Source organism: Hirundo rustica, chromosome 1, assembly GCF_015227805.2.
Source record: "Hirundo rustica isolate bHirRus1 chromosome 1, bHirRus1.pri.v3, whole genome shotgun sequence".
Taxonomy (NCBI): Eukaryota; Metazoa; Chordata; class Aves; order Passeriformes; family Hirundinidae; genus Hirundo; species Hirundo rustica.
This window is the reverse complement of record NC_053450.1, coordinates 34,826,291-34,843,755: the sequence shown is the minus strand read 5'-3', so window position 1 is coordinate 34,843,755 and position 17,465 is coordinate 34,826,291. Positions and strand designations below refer to the sequence as shown.

Sequence of the window (17,465 nt, the reverse complement as noted above, 5' to 3'; positions counted from 1 at the left end):
GCCTGTTAGTTAAAGCCCAAGCTCAGTAAAGCAAACAAAAGCAGGGAAGGGCAGCTGCAATTTTCAGAGGGTTTTTATTTTTGTCTTTTTTTTTTTTTTAAACATACATCTTGGTTTTTACTAGCATGAAATCTCCATTTATCTTCCTTGCTTAAAAATAAGTGTTTCAGAAGGACAATTACAACCGGAAAAAAAAAATATTATGAGGCATAGTGCAATGTATATTGTGAAAATAAATGCCTACAGCACATAAAGACAACACAGAATATTGCAATACCAATTTCTTTGTATTCAACATAGAAAAGAGTCCAAAAATTCTGACCTTCAGTTTCCAAAAAAGGACAACTAGTTTTCATGGAAAATAGAAGGCAGCCTATCAAGAACAGCACTATTCAAAATACAAACAGGAATTTAGCTCATCCACAACTTCTCCAGAAAATTAACTTCAGTGCAGTAACACAATAATGGTCTTCAAAATGCATTTTTAACTGTTCATTATAGTGTAGAAACATTATTTTCCAATGCACTCAGTTTCCAACACAAACACACATTTCTGTATTAAATATCTGTTAACCACATTCCTTCTCATGTATCTTGATTGCTTGTATATTTGAAAGACAAAAGATGAAACCAGGAAAGATAGAAAGGGAGACAGAAAAGCATAAGTAGGTGAGAGGTCGTTTGCAGATCTGTGCAGATAAGGACATAGATGAACCCACACTCCTCTGGATTAGTTCTACTCGAAGGATCATCTGTTTTCAGAGAAACTACGTGCTTAATTGCAGCCCACTGCTCCATCATCCCACACATTCATGGAAAGGCAGAACAAATGGAACAGAGATGCTTCTTTCACACTGCATGAGACCTACACCACCCAGCAGGATTCTTGCGTGACAGACAAAAATAAACAATAGAAGGAGCACTAAAGAATCTTTTAAAACGAAGTTCTGGCCCTCTTCAGTTGGTAGTTCCAGAACTCCGGGCAGCACATGCACACTTTTCTTTAAAGCACATACTAGGCACATATCCAGATATAATTTCATATTACTTGTGGTTTGGAGTTTTATGGAAGAGTTGTTTGACTCCTGATTTGCAGTTGAATTAGCAGACGTTATACAAGCAGGGCATTCTGGTTTGTCCAGCTTAATGCTCTGAAACCACCTTTTCAGAAAGATAAATCCATGCTGCAGATTTTGACATGAAGCACCAACAGTTTTTGTTCAGTCTATTAAAAACTTTATGTTCAGATGAGGATTTTTTTCCCCAAGACCTTTCATCATTTATGCAAACATAGTATGTTTACAGTAAGGTTTCCTAAACTGTAGCACGGCTGAAAAGCAATACAGAAACAGCAGTGGAGGTAACTCACTGGAAAAGGAGCTTTTAAATCTAATCATTCTGACAGCTTGCTGCCCTATTGCTTTCTGCAAGAGGACAATTTCAAGGATAAACTCATTCCTTACGCAGATTAAGAGCTGTTGCTATGAAAGTAAACAATACAAAGTTCTAAATTAGCTGTACTTCATTAGGTGATTAAAGAAATCTCATGTTTTCCACATCGAGAGAAAATCTCCCAGAAAGGACAAAGTTAAATTAAACTCAACTGTTCTGTACAAACCCAGACACAACCTGGTGCATCATCAAATATGGGATGCTAAGCATCAGGTTTAATTTCATCCGTGTTAAAAAGCCAAAGAACATCTATAATTCAGGTTGCAACACTTAATTAGTATTTTGCTTTCTTATCTTCTAATCACCAGAAAAATGGTCATACTAGAAGGACCTCACCTTAACACCTTAAAACTGCCAGAGTCTGGAATGTTGCTAGGTTTTTCTCCCTAAGATTCACAAATTAAAAATAGATGATGTATAATCTTAATGGAATGCAACAGATTAATAAAAAAATAAATGGAGGTTAAAAATGACAAAGGGAGAGCTTAAAGATTCTTAAAATACTGCTTGTTAAACTCAATCTAAAAAGCAGAGCTACTGTTAGTTTTTCTGTTGTACAGGGATACTGTATTTCTGATCATTGCTTGTTTATCAAATACTGCAATAGCAGATAATTTTATACAAACAACAAAAAGCAATATGAATAGTGGCTTTAGAGAATTAAACAAAAAAAGCCTGAATTAGTACCAACTATTAGTTAGAATATGTGACCTATTATTAGTAGTAAATAAAAAGCAACATTTTACTACAGCCATGCAATTGGAAAAAAAAGATCTTAGTGGAGAATACAAATAACTTCAGTGAAGACCAATTAATTAGACAATCAAATAAATTTAAAAAAAAAAAAAGTTGGTTTAGCAGATATGGAGATATGGAAGTACTGCCATGATTTTTAAAAACCACTTTTTATTTAACTACCATTTAAAAAAATCCATTAAAACTGTAAAGTTAGACTTTGCCAGACTTAGCACCAAATTAAATTCAACTCTAAATTAAAATTTTACTGATGTCTGATCATTAATGTTGCTGCACTTCAAAATAAAACAGTATCTCAGCATTAAGTCCCTACCCCTTGCTTAAGGTGGCAAAGAAGCATCCAGCAAAAGAGTAGTCTCAACAGATGAGGAGCTAAATGGACAGGGCACAACACGTGCATCCCGTTTCAAATACTGCTACAAAAATTACAGCTCAGCTTTAACAGCCAATTGTACTGTATGTGAAATATGGATGATATGTACTTTTCTCCAAAAATTTTCTAATAGACAGACATGAGCACTACTCTACTCAGGAATTACACATTGCCACTTCTGATCGCACCCAAAGCCAGACCATGGACCACGCTAAATTTACAACCACCAACTGTATTTTGTTGTGCTGTAACAACAACAACAAAAAATTCAATAAGCCTCTGCAGTAGTTAACATCATGTCTGATATTTCTTCAAGTTCATGAAGCCCCGTATATACATAAGGTAGTACACACAATCTTGCATTTCTTCTTTCCTGCCTTAACGGTTTTTATACCCATATCACATTGTTTTCCTATTTAAGCCCCATCAGATCCACAGAAGGATTCAGTGAAGCTGTAGGATAGAAACCACAGGGATGTGTGCTTGAGAGTCTTCTCACACAAATCAGTTTACATGACACAAGAGGCAGTGGCAGTCTAGAGAGCTTGCTTTATAATCTGCAGAACACAATAGAGCCAAGCTTGGAGGGATATGGATGATACTTAAGATAGATCAAGCTACTGAAACAAAGTACAGCAGAAACACAAGATTAATACCAGTGTCTAATTCTATGGATGACATACAGATTGGATAGAAATTCTGTCTACCAATTAAAAAAACCACTTCTCTGTTTTATTTCTACCTTGAATGCACAGTCTAAAGTGCATAAATCATAAGATTACTGTTAATCATGCTAGTGATATATGAAAAGTGTAAAAAAAACCCCCATTTCTCATCGATTTTAATTAAGAAGAAATAAATAGCTTTAGTATGGTTATTTCTCCCCCTCCCTCTGTCAGGATCTTTCACAAAGAAATCAAGAAAAGGACTGTTTTGTTTTTTTCTAAAAAAATGTAAGCACTAACATACCAATTAACAGAATGACAGAAGAACAACTTCAGAATACTTACACTCAGTTTTAAAACAAGCAAGTTTCAATTTAATGTTATCTCTTCAAACAAATCCATTTAAAGATGTTATTACTGTACAAAATCATGATAATTACCTCCAAAACAGAAACAATTACACTAGAAAGGGAGGGACACAATCCATTTACATATTACTTAAATGAAACAGGTCCTTCTCTAGAAGTCTTTCAGTAAATATGTCAGTACTGTGTCACAGAGGTTCTAGCCCCGCCTGCACTCATCATGTCAGAATCGTGAAGCCCAAGCTGTCCTTTTAAGCCGCCTGTAATTGGATCCCTACATGTGCTTTGTACTATCCAGCACCGGTACTTCCCTCACGCTTCCAGAGGAGGTGGCGCTGACACAGCTGCACTACAAACCCAACACCCCTCCTTCGGTCCGAAGCAGGCAAACGTCCCCACATCTTGGGAACCCAACAACAGGGGCAGGACTGGACGATCTCCAGAGGTCCCTTCCGACCCTAACAACTCTGTGATTCTGTTATCATCCGTGGCCGCTCCAGCTCTGCCATGCATCAAGGAAGCTCTCTTCCCCATCAGCTGTTTCTCCACCAGGAACGACTCGCCTAAGGCTCTCCCTTGCACATCTCCCAGACCATTCTCTCCCTCTCCAGCCCTCTTCCGGGCTCCGAAGGGCCACCAGCTCCAGACACGGCCTGGTGTCATTGTCTCTCGCTCTTCCGCCACCCCCTCTTCCTCACCCGTCCCTCCTCCCTCACCGCTGCCTGTCACCTGCTCCCTCCCCGCCGGCCGTCTGCTTCCAGGTCAGCTCAGCTCAGCTCCGTGTCTGCCTATTCATCCTGCGAGAGGGGAGGAGGAGGGAAGGAGGAGGAGAGCCCGGCGGGCGCCGCAGCGCCCTCGCCGCTGCTGTCAGCACGGGGCCGCTCCCGGCGAGGGGCGATGCTCGCCCGCAGCCCAGGGCGCCCACACCTCCGGGGGCCTGTGCTGCACGACCCGAACCTGTGCCACGGCTCAGCCCGCAACCCCACCGCCCCCGCCCCTTCCCTGCAGGGCAGCCCCTCTGCCTCATTTCCCCAGAAGCCCCACGGCCCTCCCGCAACACAAACGCGCACAGGCAAAGGGGGCCCCGAAGTGCGCACCCCGACCTCTGGCCGCCCCTTCCCTGCCCGCCCGGGCTGCTCCTCACCTAGTGCCACCTCGCAGGCTTTGCGCAGCTGGGAGTGATGCGCCTTCTTCACCTCCTTGTCGGCCAGGATCTTCTCCAGGGCCCGGGTCAGAAACATGTTTTTCGTCTTCTTCCCTTCATACATGGGCGCGATCGAGCCGTGAGAGGAGGAGGAGGAGGGTGGAGCGGGGAAGTGAGAGCGGGGCACCAGCCTCTCCCACCGGGAGCGCTTCCAGGGGCCGCGGCGGCCGCGGGGGAAGGGCTCCCTCGCAGGGCGTCCCGACACCCGCTCGGCGGCTCCCCCGGGGGAGGCTGGGGTGGGCCCGGGCGGCGCCGACAGCCAGCCCCCGCGGCTGAGGGAAGACGAATCCTTCTCCTCCCTTCTCCTCCCGCCCCCGATGCGTGTGTGCGCGGACGGCGCCCGTCAGTCCCCGAGCCGCCCCCGGTCCGCGCCCGCCTCCATCAGCACCGGCGGCGGCGGCCGCAGAAGCAACCTGCCCTCGCCATGTTGGAAGGAAGCGACGTCAGGGCCGCAGCCGGAGCGGGAGGAAGCGGCGCCCGTGTCCCGGGAGGCAGGGCGGGCGGAGGGAAGCGGGAGGGCGGGGGGCGCTCGTATCTGCCCGCCCCGCGGCCGCGCTACAGGTGGAGCGGAGCCGCGGGAGGCACAGAAGACGGACGCACGGAGATGGCCGCTGCCACCTGGGATCTGGATGAGGAGGAGGGGCAGGGCTTCCCTTCCGGGCCACCAGCGCTAGGAGGTGGAGGAGGAGACGGAGGAGGAGGAAGGCTCCCTTGGGATGCGCCACCTGCCCCTGAAGGGCGGGCTTCGCGGCGGCTGGGGAGAGGGGCCTCCCTGGGAGAGGAGCTGCCCTCCTTCCACGGCCGCCGCCTTCCCTGACGAGAAGAGAAACAGCCGGGGTTCCGGCGAGCGGGGCAGCGAGCGGAGAGCAGTCCCCGGCGCCGAGGGAGGGAGAAAGGACGGGAGAAGCGCGTTAGAGCGTGGGAGGTGTCCGGGCTCATCGGGGCGCTCCCTCAGCCGCTCCCCGCCTGGCCCGCGCCTCGCCTCGGGCGCGGGAGCGCTGCACCTGCGAGTTCGTGTGGTGCTCCTCCTCCATCACCTGCATCCTCTAACTAAAGCGCTGTCGTCCCCCCTTTCTTCTCTCTGCACCTGCACTAGGAGTATAGAGCATTGAAAAAAAAAGCAATAAAAAGCTCAGGTCGACCCTGCCTAACTGGTAAGCAGCAAAAACATACCAGGACCAGCTTTTGCACTCAGGAGCACTAGTGCACCAGTATTTAAAAGTCGATTTTGGCGTTAACTGGAGGCAGGTCTGGTTTAGAAAAAATTTACCTGATTTAAAATATATATATATATATATATATATATATCTTCGAAATTAATCTGGAAATGAAAGAGCAGAAGTTCTAGATGTACCTTTCAAGACAAGGCTATAGCATCAGTGTGCAGAAAGCAGGCGTGGTTGTGGAAATCAGGGGTCCTGCTGTATCAGTTAGGATCACAACCTTTGGAAGTTAATCCCCACCCCCTCCTGGAGCATTTGAGAGAGTTTGCCCAGGCTGTCATTCCATTGTGCTCAGGCCTTGTAAGGAGTTGATTTGAGCACCTGTTTCCTTATCTACAACAGAGCCATTGTAGCTGCATTAGTAAAGGTACAGTGATCTCAGCTCTCCGGTGAAGAGACATCTAATGCTGCCCAGTGCTGCTTAACACCGTTTGCCAAATGAGAAATTATTTGTGCCAGAGTGACTTGTTGCCTTGTGGGTATCTCTGTTTGGCTTTTTAAGGAACACACTAGCCTGGGGAATTCTGCTAAAGGTGAATGCAAGGCCTGACTGTTTGAGCAAAACACTTGTTCTACTGAAACTACTTTATTTGTACCAGCGTCTTTTTCTGGTTATTGGCTATTTTGCCACCTAAGTGATAAACAGTACAGAAAATAGGAAGAGGGTGGATCTGGTTTTAGAATTATAACAGTTTTGTGAGAGCGTTAGAAGGTCATATTACCAAGCACATTGATCCCTGAAAAAAAGATAGTATTCAGATTGTGTTGAGTTATTCAAAAGCTTGTGTCTTCAGCAGCAAAATTGATAACCATACCTGAATTATTTCTACTAATTTATTATTGGAAATTTATTATAATTTATAATTTATTATAACAGGGAAACCATTTGCCTGTTGGCTAAATCTTAATTATTTTTTTTTTAATTTATTCATAGGTGCAAATTCAGAAATGCAGTCAAAATTACTTTGGTCTTTCAAAGCTGCCTGCTAGTGACCACATGGCAAAAATTAAGAATTTCCATGGAGTTCTTGCTGGTAGGTTTGCACAAACCATTTGAGTTTAGATTCCCTTAGCCAAGTCAGAGCTTACAAATGTTATTGAGCAAATGGAGTTTGCTATTGATTTTCACAGTCCATTTAGCAGAAATAGACTTGCAATATGAAGAAAAAGGGTATCTGTACGTAAAGAGCACTGAGCACTGCAGTTATCTGTTTTGTTCATATTAATGTCTATTTTTGTATTCTGTACACAAGATCATTTTACATGTAAAATGTGTTTTAGATGAGCATATAGAATTACTGTTGAAGCATCTGGAGAAAAAGACTTGTCAAAAAGAGATTTAGTTCCATGTCTTTCATTTCTGCTCTGATATGAATGCTTGTTTTGGTTTGGGTATTTTTTAATGTAGTTTGAATCTTCAAATTCTGTTCTCAGTTTCCAACTGCTGCTCTGTTAACTCAATTTGTGACTTGGCAGAGCTAGCAATCTACATCTACATTCTAGTTACAAGGCAAACACTACCTAAACTCTGCAACAGTGTAGAGCCTGCTTCTGAAGTTACACAGGGAGATGTTATTGTAAATCACCTGTCCAGTAGGTTAACATTCAGTTTCATTCCCAAAGCTGAGTCAATACGGATGGAAATCCCAGGGGAGCTATTATATAAGCATTGAAGACAAAATGTCCCATGCCCTCAGTTAGGGACAAGATATGAACAGTGATTAGATTGTGTGCTGGGTCCCAGTGCTTTGAATAAAGTCAGTTGTTATGACAGCTTCATTTACTAGGTGAGCCAGCTATTAAAATAATGTTTGGTCAATTATAAAAAGAGTTATGGACTTTGAGGAAGCATTTTGAGGGAAGATTTTGTTACAGAGACTACAGACCATAAGGAACTCTTTGCTGATTGCTTTGAAAGCTAGTGGTTTATATCTAGTGAAAGGAGGATGAGAAAACTCATAAGAATGACAAGGTGAAGATTTAGAATATTTGTCTTACATGGATTCCTAACTAGAATCATTTAGGTTTGGAAAAGACCTTTAAGGTGGTTGAACCTAACTGTAAAGCCAGCACTGACTGCCAAGTCCACCACTAAACCGTGTCCTTAAGTGCCACATCTACATGCCCTTTAAATACCTTCAGGAATGGTGACTTAATGACTTCCCTGGGCAGCCTTCTTCAAAGTTTGACAACCTTTTAGGTGAAGGAATTTCTATTAATAACCAATCTAAACCTCCCTTGGTGCAACTTGGGGATATTTCTTTTTGTCCTATCATTTGTTACATGGTAGAAAAGGCTGACACCCACCTGGCTGTAGTCTTTCAGGTAGCTGTAGAGAGTGATAAGGGCCTTGCTGAGTCTCCTTTCCTCCAGGCTGAAGAATCCCAGCTCTCTGAGCTACTCCTCATGGGACTTGTGCTCCAGACTCTTCACCAGCTCTCTTGCCCTTCTCTGGACATGCTCCAACACCTCAATGCCATTCTCTCTATTAAGGAGCTGAGAGTTGAACACAGGGTTCAAGGTGTGGCCTCACCACTGCCAGGTACAGGGGGACAATCACTACCTGGTCCTGTTGACCACATTATGCCATTGACCTTGGCCACCCAGGCAGACGCTGGCTCAAGTTCAGCTGCTGTCCACCACATCCCCCGGGTCGTTTTCCAATGGGCTACGCTTCCCCAAACCTGTAGCACTGTGTGGGATTGTTGTGACCCAAGGGCAGGACCTGTCAATTGACCTTGTTGCCTTGTTAAACCTCAAAGGGTTTGCCTTGACCCATCGATTCAGCCTGTCCAGAGCTGCAGAGCCTTCCTGCCTTCCAGGTAATACAACTGCTTGTTGTATACAGTGATTCTATTGCCTGAATTGTTTTGGTTTCAGCATGCAGCATGCAGATCTTTGCTTTACTAGTAATTTGTTTCACTAGTAAATGTCTGAAAAGACATTTACTAGTGAACTGTAATCCTCATAGCTGTAGAGATTCCTATTTGGTTTCTGAAGTCCCGAACATGTGGAAAAGGACTGTTGTTTTTTCTGCTAAACTGCTACTAAGCCTGCTGGCAACATGATGTATCAAATATAGTTGCTCAATCAAACCTGAGAAATGTTTTCTGTCCAATCTAAAAGAAGCATGTAGTATATATGTCCTAAAGCATAAAACCATCACTGCTTTCTTGGGGGCTTAACTTTCAAGCATAGAGCAGCACAAGGGAAAAATGTGTATTTGAGAAGCACTGCAAATATTACAGTCTAGTACATTTTTATTTACCACTTAATTGGAATAGTCCAGAAGCTATTTATATTGTTTCATATATTTAAACTGTTTTGCGTGAGTGTTAGATACTTGTTTAGTAAAAAAACAGCCGAGAACTTTCCATGTGAGAGGGAACAATTAGCACCTGCTTCTGCTGGCTTTAGGTACAACAATTGTATGTAGCACTTGTTTGAAAATGCTGATAAGCTAGGACTAGAAGCCTTTGCTTAAAAGTCAGATGAGCAGTAAAAAGGAATAGTAAAAGTGCAGTTTTATGCTTAGAAAAAGCTGATTATTTTCAGTTGTTCTGCCTCCCAAAGGGAACTCTTTCACCTCTGTGAGCTCCCATCCACTTTCTTGTGTTGGTCCAGCTGTGTAACTGTGCCGTCAGTTAGTTCATCTGTGATTCGGCCAAAAATCAGTTTTATAAGAAAGTTAGGTTTCAGTGGGATCAGTGAATTGATCAGACTTACTTTCATATTCAGTAAATCTTACTCAAGAAGGGGAGTGGGGAATATGGGTGATGAGGAGGACTGCTGCTCATGGTGGCACTGTCTTCTTAAATCATCTTGATGAGCTTTGAAACAGCACAGTGATAATGAGACTGTGATCACTTTAAGCTAGAATAAGACAGAACTACTACAGATGCAATCCTTCCTTCTTCTGCCTAGATGTTTCTTACTTCCTTTGTCACTGTAAGCATTTGCATTGTTGTGTGGTGAATTATGTGCTGAATTTTATTCAGAATTTAATTACATTGAAATTAACCTGACAAGGAACAGACTATTTTGAATCCAGATATATTTCATATCCCAGTTCAGCAGGCAGCCTCATAGATGTTTGCGTTAGCTCAGGGGAATGAATAACACAAGAACGTGAAAATAGGTAAGAAGAGGTCAGGCGCTTTTTTTTTTTTTTTTTTTAATTGCAATAGTATTGGTTTATGCCAACTTGAAGTGTGGTTTAAACTACTGCTTTTTATATAAATTTTCTTGATTGTTTCCAAGAGAGAAAGAGAGCACTCAGCCTTGTCTCTATTTGTCACCCCATATATAGGATGGATGGGTCCATAGATAGGACTAGTGTATTCCTGCCACTGCCTATGAACCTTTAATCATGGTGGTTCACTTGTCACCTTCTTTAGCTCCAGTATAGTACTTTGCATCCGTTCCCATCCTGTTTTCATGTACCAGATGCAGATAATCAGTGCGTAATGGATCAGAGTCCAGATGGATCTGACAGATGGGAACCTGGAACAGGAGAGAAGCTGTGATTATGTTCTCAACTTCAGGCACCTTGGTGGAGAAGTTTCCAAGATTCTTACTGAAATGCATAAGATTTAACAGGTCTGCTGGTGGTGCTTGGTTGTGTAATACTGAGGTACAGACCAAGCATTCCTCTCGGTCCCTTTATGGACTCATAGGGCTGCCACCCTTGTAAAAATAGGTGAAGCATAATCCACAATGTTCAGTTATGCAAAAGATCACAGTCTGTCAACCAAATTGCAAGGGATACACTCATCATAAATGTACTTTAATGTTTTAAGAGGTTTTTCTGTTGTTTCAGGCTTTTTTTTTTTTTTTTAACATAAATTCTGGAACTGAAGAGGTCAATTTGTTCATAGAGTGAGTATCCTAACAGGTTGCAGTATATCCACTGTTGCAGTGTATGAGGAAAAAAAGCAAGTGTTTGTTAGCAGAGGGAATATACACCAGTAGGTAGGTTTGTTCCAAACATTTGTACAAAAGCATATGACACCCTGGAGTGACCAATAAGGAAATAAACATCAATCACTGCAAGGAGGCTCTTTCAAAGTGACAAATTCATACCTTAAAGCTAAAAAGTGGAGACTGTTGCTGTATTAAAATACATTCCTGATACTACAGTTAAGTGAGGAAACATACTAGCAAAGCATGCCATTTGTCAGTTTATGACATGTAGGGAAAATGTCGGAGAGCAGTGAAGAAAAAGTCCCATCTCTTGTGGTTGATGGAATAAAGTTTTGAATTGTGGCTGAAAACTGTTGAGAGGATATCAAAGGCTCCTGGCTGTAGCTTGAATTAACACGCTGGAAGTTATTACCAGTGCATTTGATGGAATATGATTCCCTTTTCTATTTTTTTTTTCTGTGGAAGCACATTTTCTCCTAGCCTACCTGTAAGGGTTATCAACTTGTTCTGCATCTTGCTCCTGCTAACAGATGAATAATTTAGTTCCCAGCTTCCATGGCATCTCAGCATATTGTTCCCTGATACTGTGAATGAAGGAATATAAGGATCCATCCTACAGACAGAAGGAAATTAATTTTAAAAAGATTGGTCATACAGGGTTTTAAAACAGATTCTTCAGTAGTTATTCAAACTTAAGGTCCTTCTATGGATGTACAAGCCCTAACTCTCTGAAAAGGTGATTTTCTGGGACACTGTTGAAGAAGACAGTGCTTTTTGAGGAACATAGCATGTATTCACCTGAACCAGGATCCTACTGTGCAGTTATTGTTGTTAGTGACACTACGCAAAAATGCAAAAGTAAATTCAGGCCAGTATAGTGACTCCTTCATGATGGCAAATACTTCTGTCTCTAAATGCCAAGAATAAAAAGCTCTGGCAATTTCCTGGGAGCCTTTGCACTGCAAAAGAAGACATTTGGAGAATGTATGGCAAATCTGTCAATAAGATCTGCTGATTTATTGCTTCTCCCAGCCAACTCCAGAAGATAAAATTGCTAAAGAACTATTATGGGATTCTAATGAGAAGGTGTTGAATAGGAGGAAGTCACAACATGATTACCCTTTTTCCTGGGAGGTGCTGTCACTACCATTATGGATTTCCTAGATTACTCTGTGCGTGAGCCTGGTTAGTTAGTTACCTCCCCAAACACCTGTAATAGGAAGGACTACTACAGTATATAGTTTGTCTCACATTCTTAATCTCCGGTGTCAGTTAAAAAATGGGAATAATCTGACAAATGAGAAGAGTAACAAATTTACTGAAATTATATCTGTTCCACCTTTATATCCTAGCTTCAGTCTCCTGAAGGTCTTTGTGACTGATGTGACATGATCAGTGTAAAGCATGCTGACTTGTCCTACAGATTAGTAATTAAATAACCTAGAAATTGGGTGCATGAAACATTAGTCTGAATCTAATTTTTATATGCTGGATGACTTTTTTTCCCCTTGATCTGAGGTGAATTTTCACTGTAGCACTTTAGAACTTGAGCATTTCCAAAGTTTTATGCAGATGTCTTTCAATGAGCTGCTAATAAAGAAAAGTTGAAAATGGAAGTTGAAAAGAACAGATGAAAATGAAAATCAGCTGAGAAAAGTTGAATGGAATTTAGCTGGAGAAAAATATCCCTTAAATCTCTGGGCAGGGTAAGTCAAATGAATAACAAGGGTGGTATCCAAGTATTTGAATATTAATATTTTAAAGTGTATATGAAACACTCAGAGAGGTCATAGAAGTCATGTGAATTAAGGTGTGAAACAATGAGAGTGAAGCAATAACCACTTTTAAATGCCATGAAATGAGCTTTCAATCTGCCTGATTGTTTCCTCCAGCAACTGCAGTGGGTCATTTTCTGTCAAAAATGCAGTAACTGATGCTTGAGGATGTGGGAAAAAACTCCAACATGAGCATATACTTTATAAATTGTGATCTTCATGACATGAATGAAAGATTTTTAATATTAGTAACTTAAAAGATAAAATTGAATGGAAGTGATGGATTCTTTTGCCTAAAAGAAAGACATTAAAGAAGCACTGCAGTGATTCATTCTAATATGCCAGTTAACTTAACTGTTTGCTAGCTGTGTACTCACTCAAATATTTTTACAAGACATTTTGAAACACCTGCGACAATTTTGATTAGACTTCCATTATGTTTCTAGTTTCAAGTCAAATGTCACAGCTGATGTGCAATCTGGATCATGAAAAACTGAAGTGACTGTTTCACAGCATGTACAATGGATGGTTTTTCATGACATTTAAAGCTGCTGCTGTCTGGGTTTTGACCCAGGCAGACCTGGAGTGTTAAATTTTGATGTCTGGAAGTTTATATTGTATGCTGTTTCTTTGGTTTATAATTTTAAGTCTTTCTATACAGAAGCATGGACAGTGGCTAGCAGAAAATTTTGCTGTGCCACTGGTACTATTGAAGTTCAATTTATAATTTTTGTAGCTAAGAAAGTTTAGTGGTTTCACATTCACTAAATTCTGGTCTTAGTACTTACTCTTTCTGTGGGAGAGAGACTAGGAGAAAAACAAAGCAGGCTCAACCCTAAAAATGAACAAAGAGTTTTATTGACACACACTAAAAGAATAGAAAAAAAAAGTTGGGGAAAAAAAAAGTAAAACAAAACAGAATGAAACTCCAAAAACACTCGTCTCTCCTCTTACAAACTGTTAACTTTCCTACAAAACAACATAAAGAGACAAAACTTGTAATCTTCAGTCAGTTTCACTATTTGATAATAGTCTTTCATCAATTCTTTAGGGGAAGAGTCTCTCTTAGAGTCATGGATCCCACTGACAACTTAGAACAGTTCTCTTGTGGGTTTTTTAACTGTGACAAAAACAACTGCCTGGAGAAACCTGCCTTTGTGACCCTCCCAGGAGCAGTTTTCCAAGCTGCTTATGGGTCATGGGTCTTAGACTTTTTCATATTGGGGTGTCACCTTTTAAAGATGAGTAACTCTAAAGCAAAGGATCCTTTATCTCAAGGTACAGAGATATCGTCTCACTTCTTCACTGGCACAGAGAGCTCATCATTATCTCTGTTTAAGCATCTTATAAGATTAATATTACTTAGTCCATCACAAACACCTTTGCTCAAATCCACACACAAATCAAAACAATCATCTCCTCAAATGCATATCTTTCTCATGATTTAAAGGAATGATCTAAATATAGAGTTCATGTCTACAGCTCAAGTAAGAATGGAACAACTAACTCTTCAATCCTCTGTCCTAATAGTCTTTTCACTCTTGCTCTACTGACTTCATGCTGTTTTTTTTTCTTTATGTTCACTCTGTCCTTTCTTACTCTCTCCGAGAAGGGCCAGGCTCTGGAAGCTTCATGTTGCCAGGAAAGGGTTAAATCTGCCCAGAGTCTTTGTCTGTCCCTCTGTAGCTTGTGGTGTTAGATGTTCAAGGCCGCGCTGGTGAGGGAGGAAGAACTCACAGAAACATCAGAGGTCAGAGCACCTGGGCAGTCCAGAATCACAAAAAAAACAGGCAGGATCATAAATGTCTTCTCATCCCACCCCTCAGTGTAAATTGGGGTGGCCTCGGCCTAAATGGTGCCCATAGCTCTTATCAGGGGCCTGGCAGAGATCTCTCCCTGCTCCAGGGAAGTTTAGAGAAAGTAATTGTTGTGAAGCAGCAACCTCTCCTTTCCCTCCCTTCACCCGGGAGCCGATGGAATCCGGCCAGGCCTCAGGCCAGCTTCCCCTCGCAAAAAGCGGGGGTAGCAGCAGGCCCAACTTAATGTTACCTGTCTCTCTCCGGCCAAAGGAAAGAAGAAAAAGGACCCACCTACAGGAAATCAAGGGGTTTTATATGGTACTTCCCAAAGTCGCAGCCAACAATTTTTAGTGGTCAGAACAGATGCCAATATTCCAACTAACCCTCTGATAGGGCCCTGTCTTTTCTAAAGCAATTCCTAGGTCCTGACCTGGAGAATTATTCTACATTCTTCTATAACTATAAAAACAAACTGTGCTAACCCATGACAGAAAGTCAAACAAACATTGTTGGGCTGGTGCAAATCTCATTTATCATAGTTTGTGAGATATGCAGCAGATCGTTCTACAGGGTCCTTGTTATAGATACCTAACAGTACAAATCAATGCTAATGATAATCCTTATGGTGTTTTATATATAACTGGACCAAACTTACTTTCTTGGCTAGCTCTGGGACTAGATACATTTAGCAGTAAAAGTTAAGCTACATTGATTTAATAGCAGATTATAGCATGAATTCATCTACTTTGTCTGCATAGGATGGAGGTCACGCCTCTGGATTGCTGACAGTGTCATCCTTAAAATACTCCCCTGACAAACCACTTCTGTTCATTAGTTTCTCCTTCCTGAACTTTCCCTGGTTTAAACTCTTGTCAGCACATTGCTTCTCTTTTGCTCACCATTCTAGAAGAGAAATAATGTATTATTGTGCAGAAGGATATAATAACAAGGATAACAATGTGCACAAATGGCATGAACACATCTAAGAAGGATGCAATAGGGTGCAGTTTTTCAAAATGAAGCATGCTGGCAGTGAGCTCTCTTACATGGTCAGTCCAGATGTGGACACTTAGAAACCAGAACATTCAGCGTGGGCACCTGGAATTTCTGTCTTTTTTGGTGCAGCAGGATATATGGCACCTTCAAGATAGCCGCCTTAATCCTAAGACATAATTGTTCATGGAGAAACATGTAAAGGAAGGTACACAATTGTGCATTACTTTATAACAGCAATTTGAGGTATTCATATCACATTAGACCCCATCGGAATTTTCTCCAAGTTTGTGGAGGTTTAAGTTCCCATTTTCACTTTTTACTGTGGTGCTGTATCAAAGATAGATTAAAATGCAAATTTGCTTTAAATTCACAATGTACTGTATAAGAATGAGGTTGTGTCCTTTGAAAAAGGTGTGAGCCCTCTATGGAAGCTGACTGTGCTCTGGTTGAAAAATCCAAGAGATAACAGCAATGTTTTATAGGCAAGCTTTGCTTATTTGTGCATATTTGGTAAATGTGGTCGCTCTGTGAAATATAGTATTAAAACAGTCTGGTGTATTTGCAAACATACATTTTATTGCAATAGTTGCAAAAACATTAATTAAAAAAATCACAGAATACAAAAATCTGTAGTCACTAGTTCTGTGCATAAATTCTGAGGTTGCTTTTACTACATCGTTTACTAGAAAGTTATTTATTTCACGCATGCAATCCTGATAAATGTTTTACCATCAGCCTGTGACTGCATTTTATTTTACTTGCTCACAAAAAACTCAGTGAGTTTCTTTTCTAATGAAGGTATTGACTTTTACAAGAAAAAGATTGGTTTTGCAGTGGGAAGCTGAAGAGGTTATAGCTTACTTTGACTATTTGTTTACTAGTCTGCATTACTGAAAATTTGCATCAAACATGGAGTTCTTATACATTCTTATAACATAAAAAGGTAACATTTTCACTTTACACTCAGTGTCCTTTAAATATCAGAAACAAGAAAAAGAGATAATTTACAGAGGATACTGACTGTTTACAGGGGTGTTTACTATGGATTCAGCAGGCAGCTGACATCCAGGCAGCTGCTGGGGTAAAATCCGTAAGGTCTTAACAGTCCTGGAATTTGCTATTTTCAGTGACAGATTTGGAACTGTCTTATGATAGAATCTAAATACTCTGCATTGTTTGATTATTCAGGTACTGGTATACTGTGTGTCTTTGGTATTTTCTGTATTCTGTGTAATAGCATTTGTTTGACTTCTAAAAAATCTGTCCAGGAAAAAAAGAATTCACCAAGCAGCTAACTCATTAGATTAGTGTTAGATGTCTAATTGTTATTTATACATTTTTTGGCTCTCTCTCCAGCAAAATAAAAGGACAAGAAATGAAATGTGAATGTAGAGTAACAAAAATAGCAGGTGGGATTAAAAGAGACGTGAGAGACAAAAAAGGAGAAGCATTCATGGTCCACAGCACCTGAAAGATGCCAGGCTTCACTTGTGGTGGCTGAATAAATTAGGGCTGCCTGAGTTAAAGCTATGTGACAGAAATACATCTAGACAGTTTGCTGATTACATGGACATTATTTTCTGTTAGGCAAATATTTATAGCTAAAATAAATAACATTTATTTTTAAGACCCATAGGCTGACCCTTGCTATGCAAAAAGACTAACATCTAATGAGTAACTCATGCAGGACCAATGGCACCAAGTCTCAGGTAGATGTGACCTGTCATCCACTACATTCTTTATTTTTCTCTACGAACTGCAGAGGGAACCAAGTCGATTTAGTTTAGATAAATAGCTTTGACACAGAAGTCAGATGAGTTAAATCCCACCTTCAGAGCAGAAAGATCATTAAATTTTTCTCCCAGACAGGTGAAAGTTGAGGCTTGCCACCCCAGAGAATGAATACAGAAAACCAGAAGGTGAAGGGCAGCATT

The 17,465-nt window shown here is 41.3% G+C and overlaps 1 protein-coding gene across 1 annotated transcript in view; it reads right to left on the bottom strand.

Annotated features, from left to right (window-relative positions):
- The window catches only part of ARFGEF1 (ADP ribosylation factor guanine nucleotide exchange factor 1), an 86,994-nt gene extending 81,975 nt beyond the window's left edge, over positions 1–5,019 (bottom strand). Inside the window, exon 1 of the mRNA XM_040061355.2 lies at positions 4,756–5,019. Within this exon, the coding sequence (XP_039917289.1) occupies positions 4,756–4,879 (124 nt within the window). The 5' untranslated portion in view covers positions 4,880–5,019. The remainder of the gene's footprint in view (positions 1–4,755) is intronic.
- Positions 5,020–17,465: the final 12,446 nt, after the last annotated feature.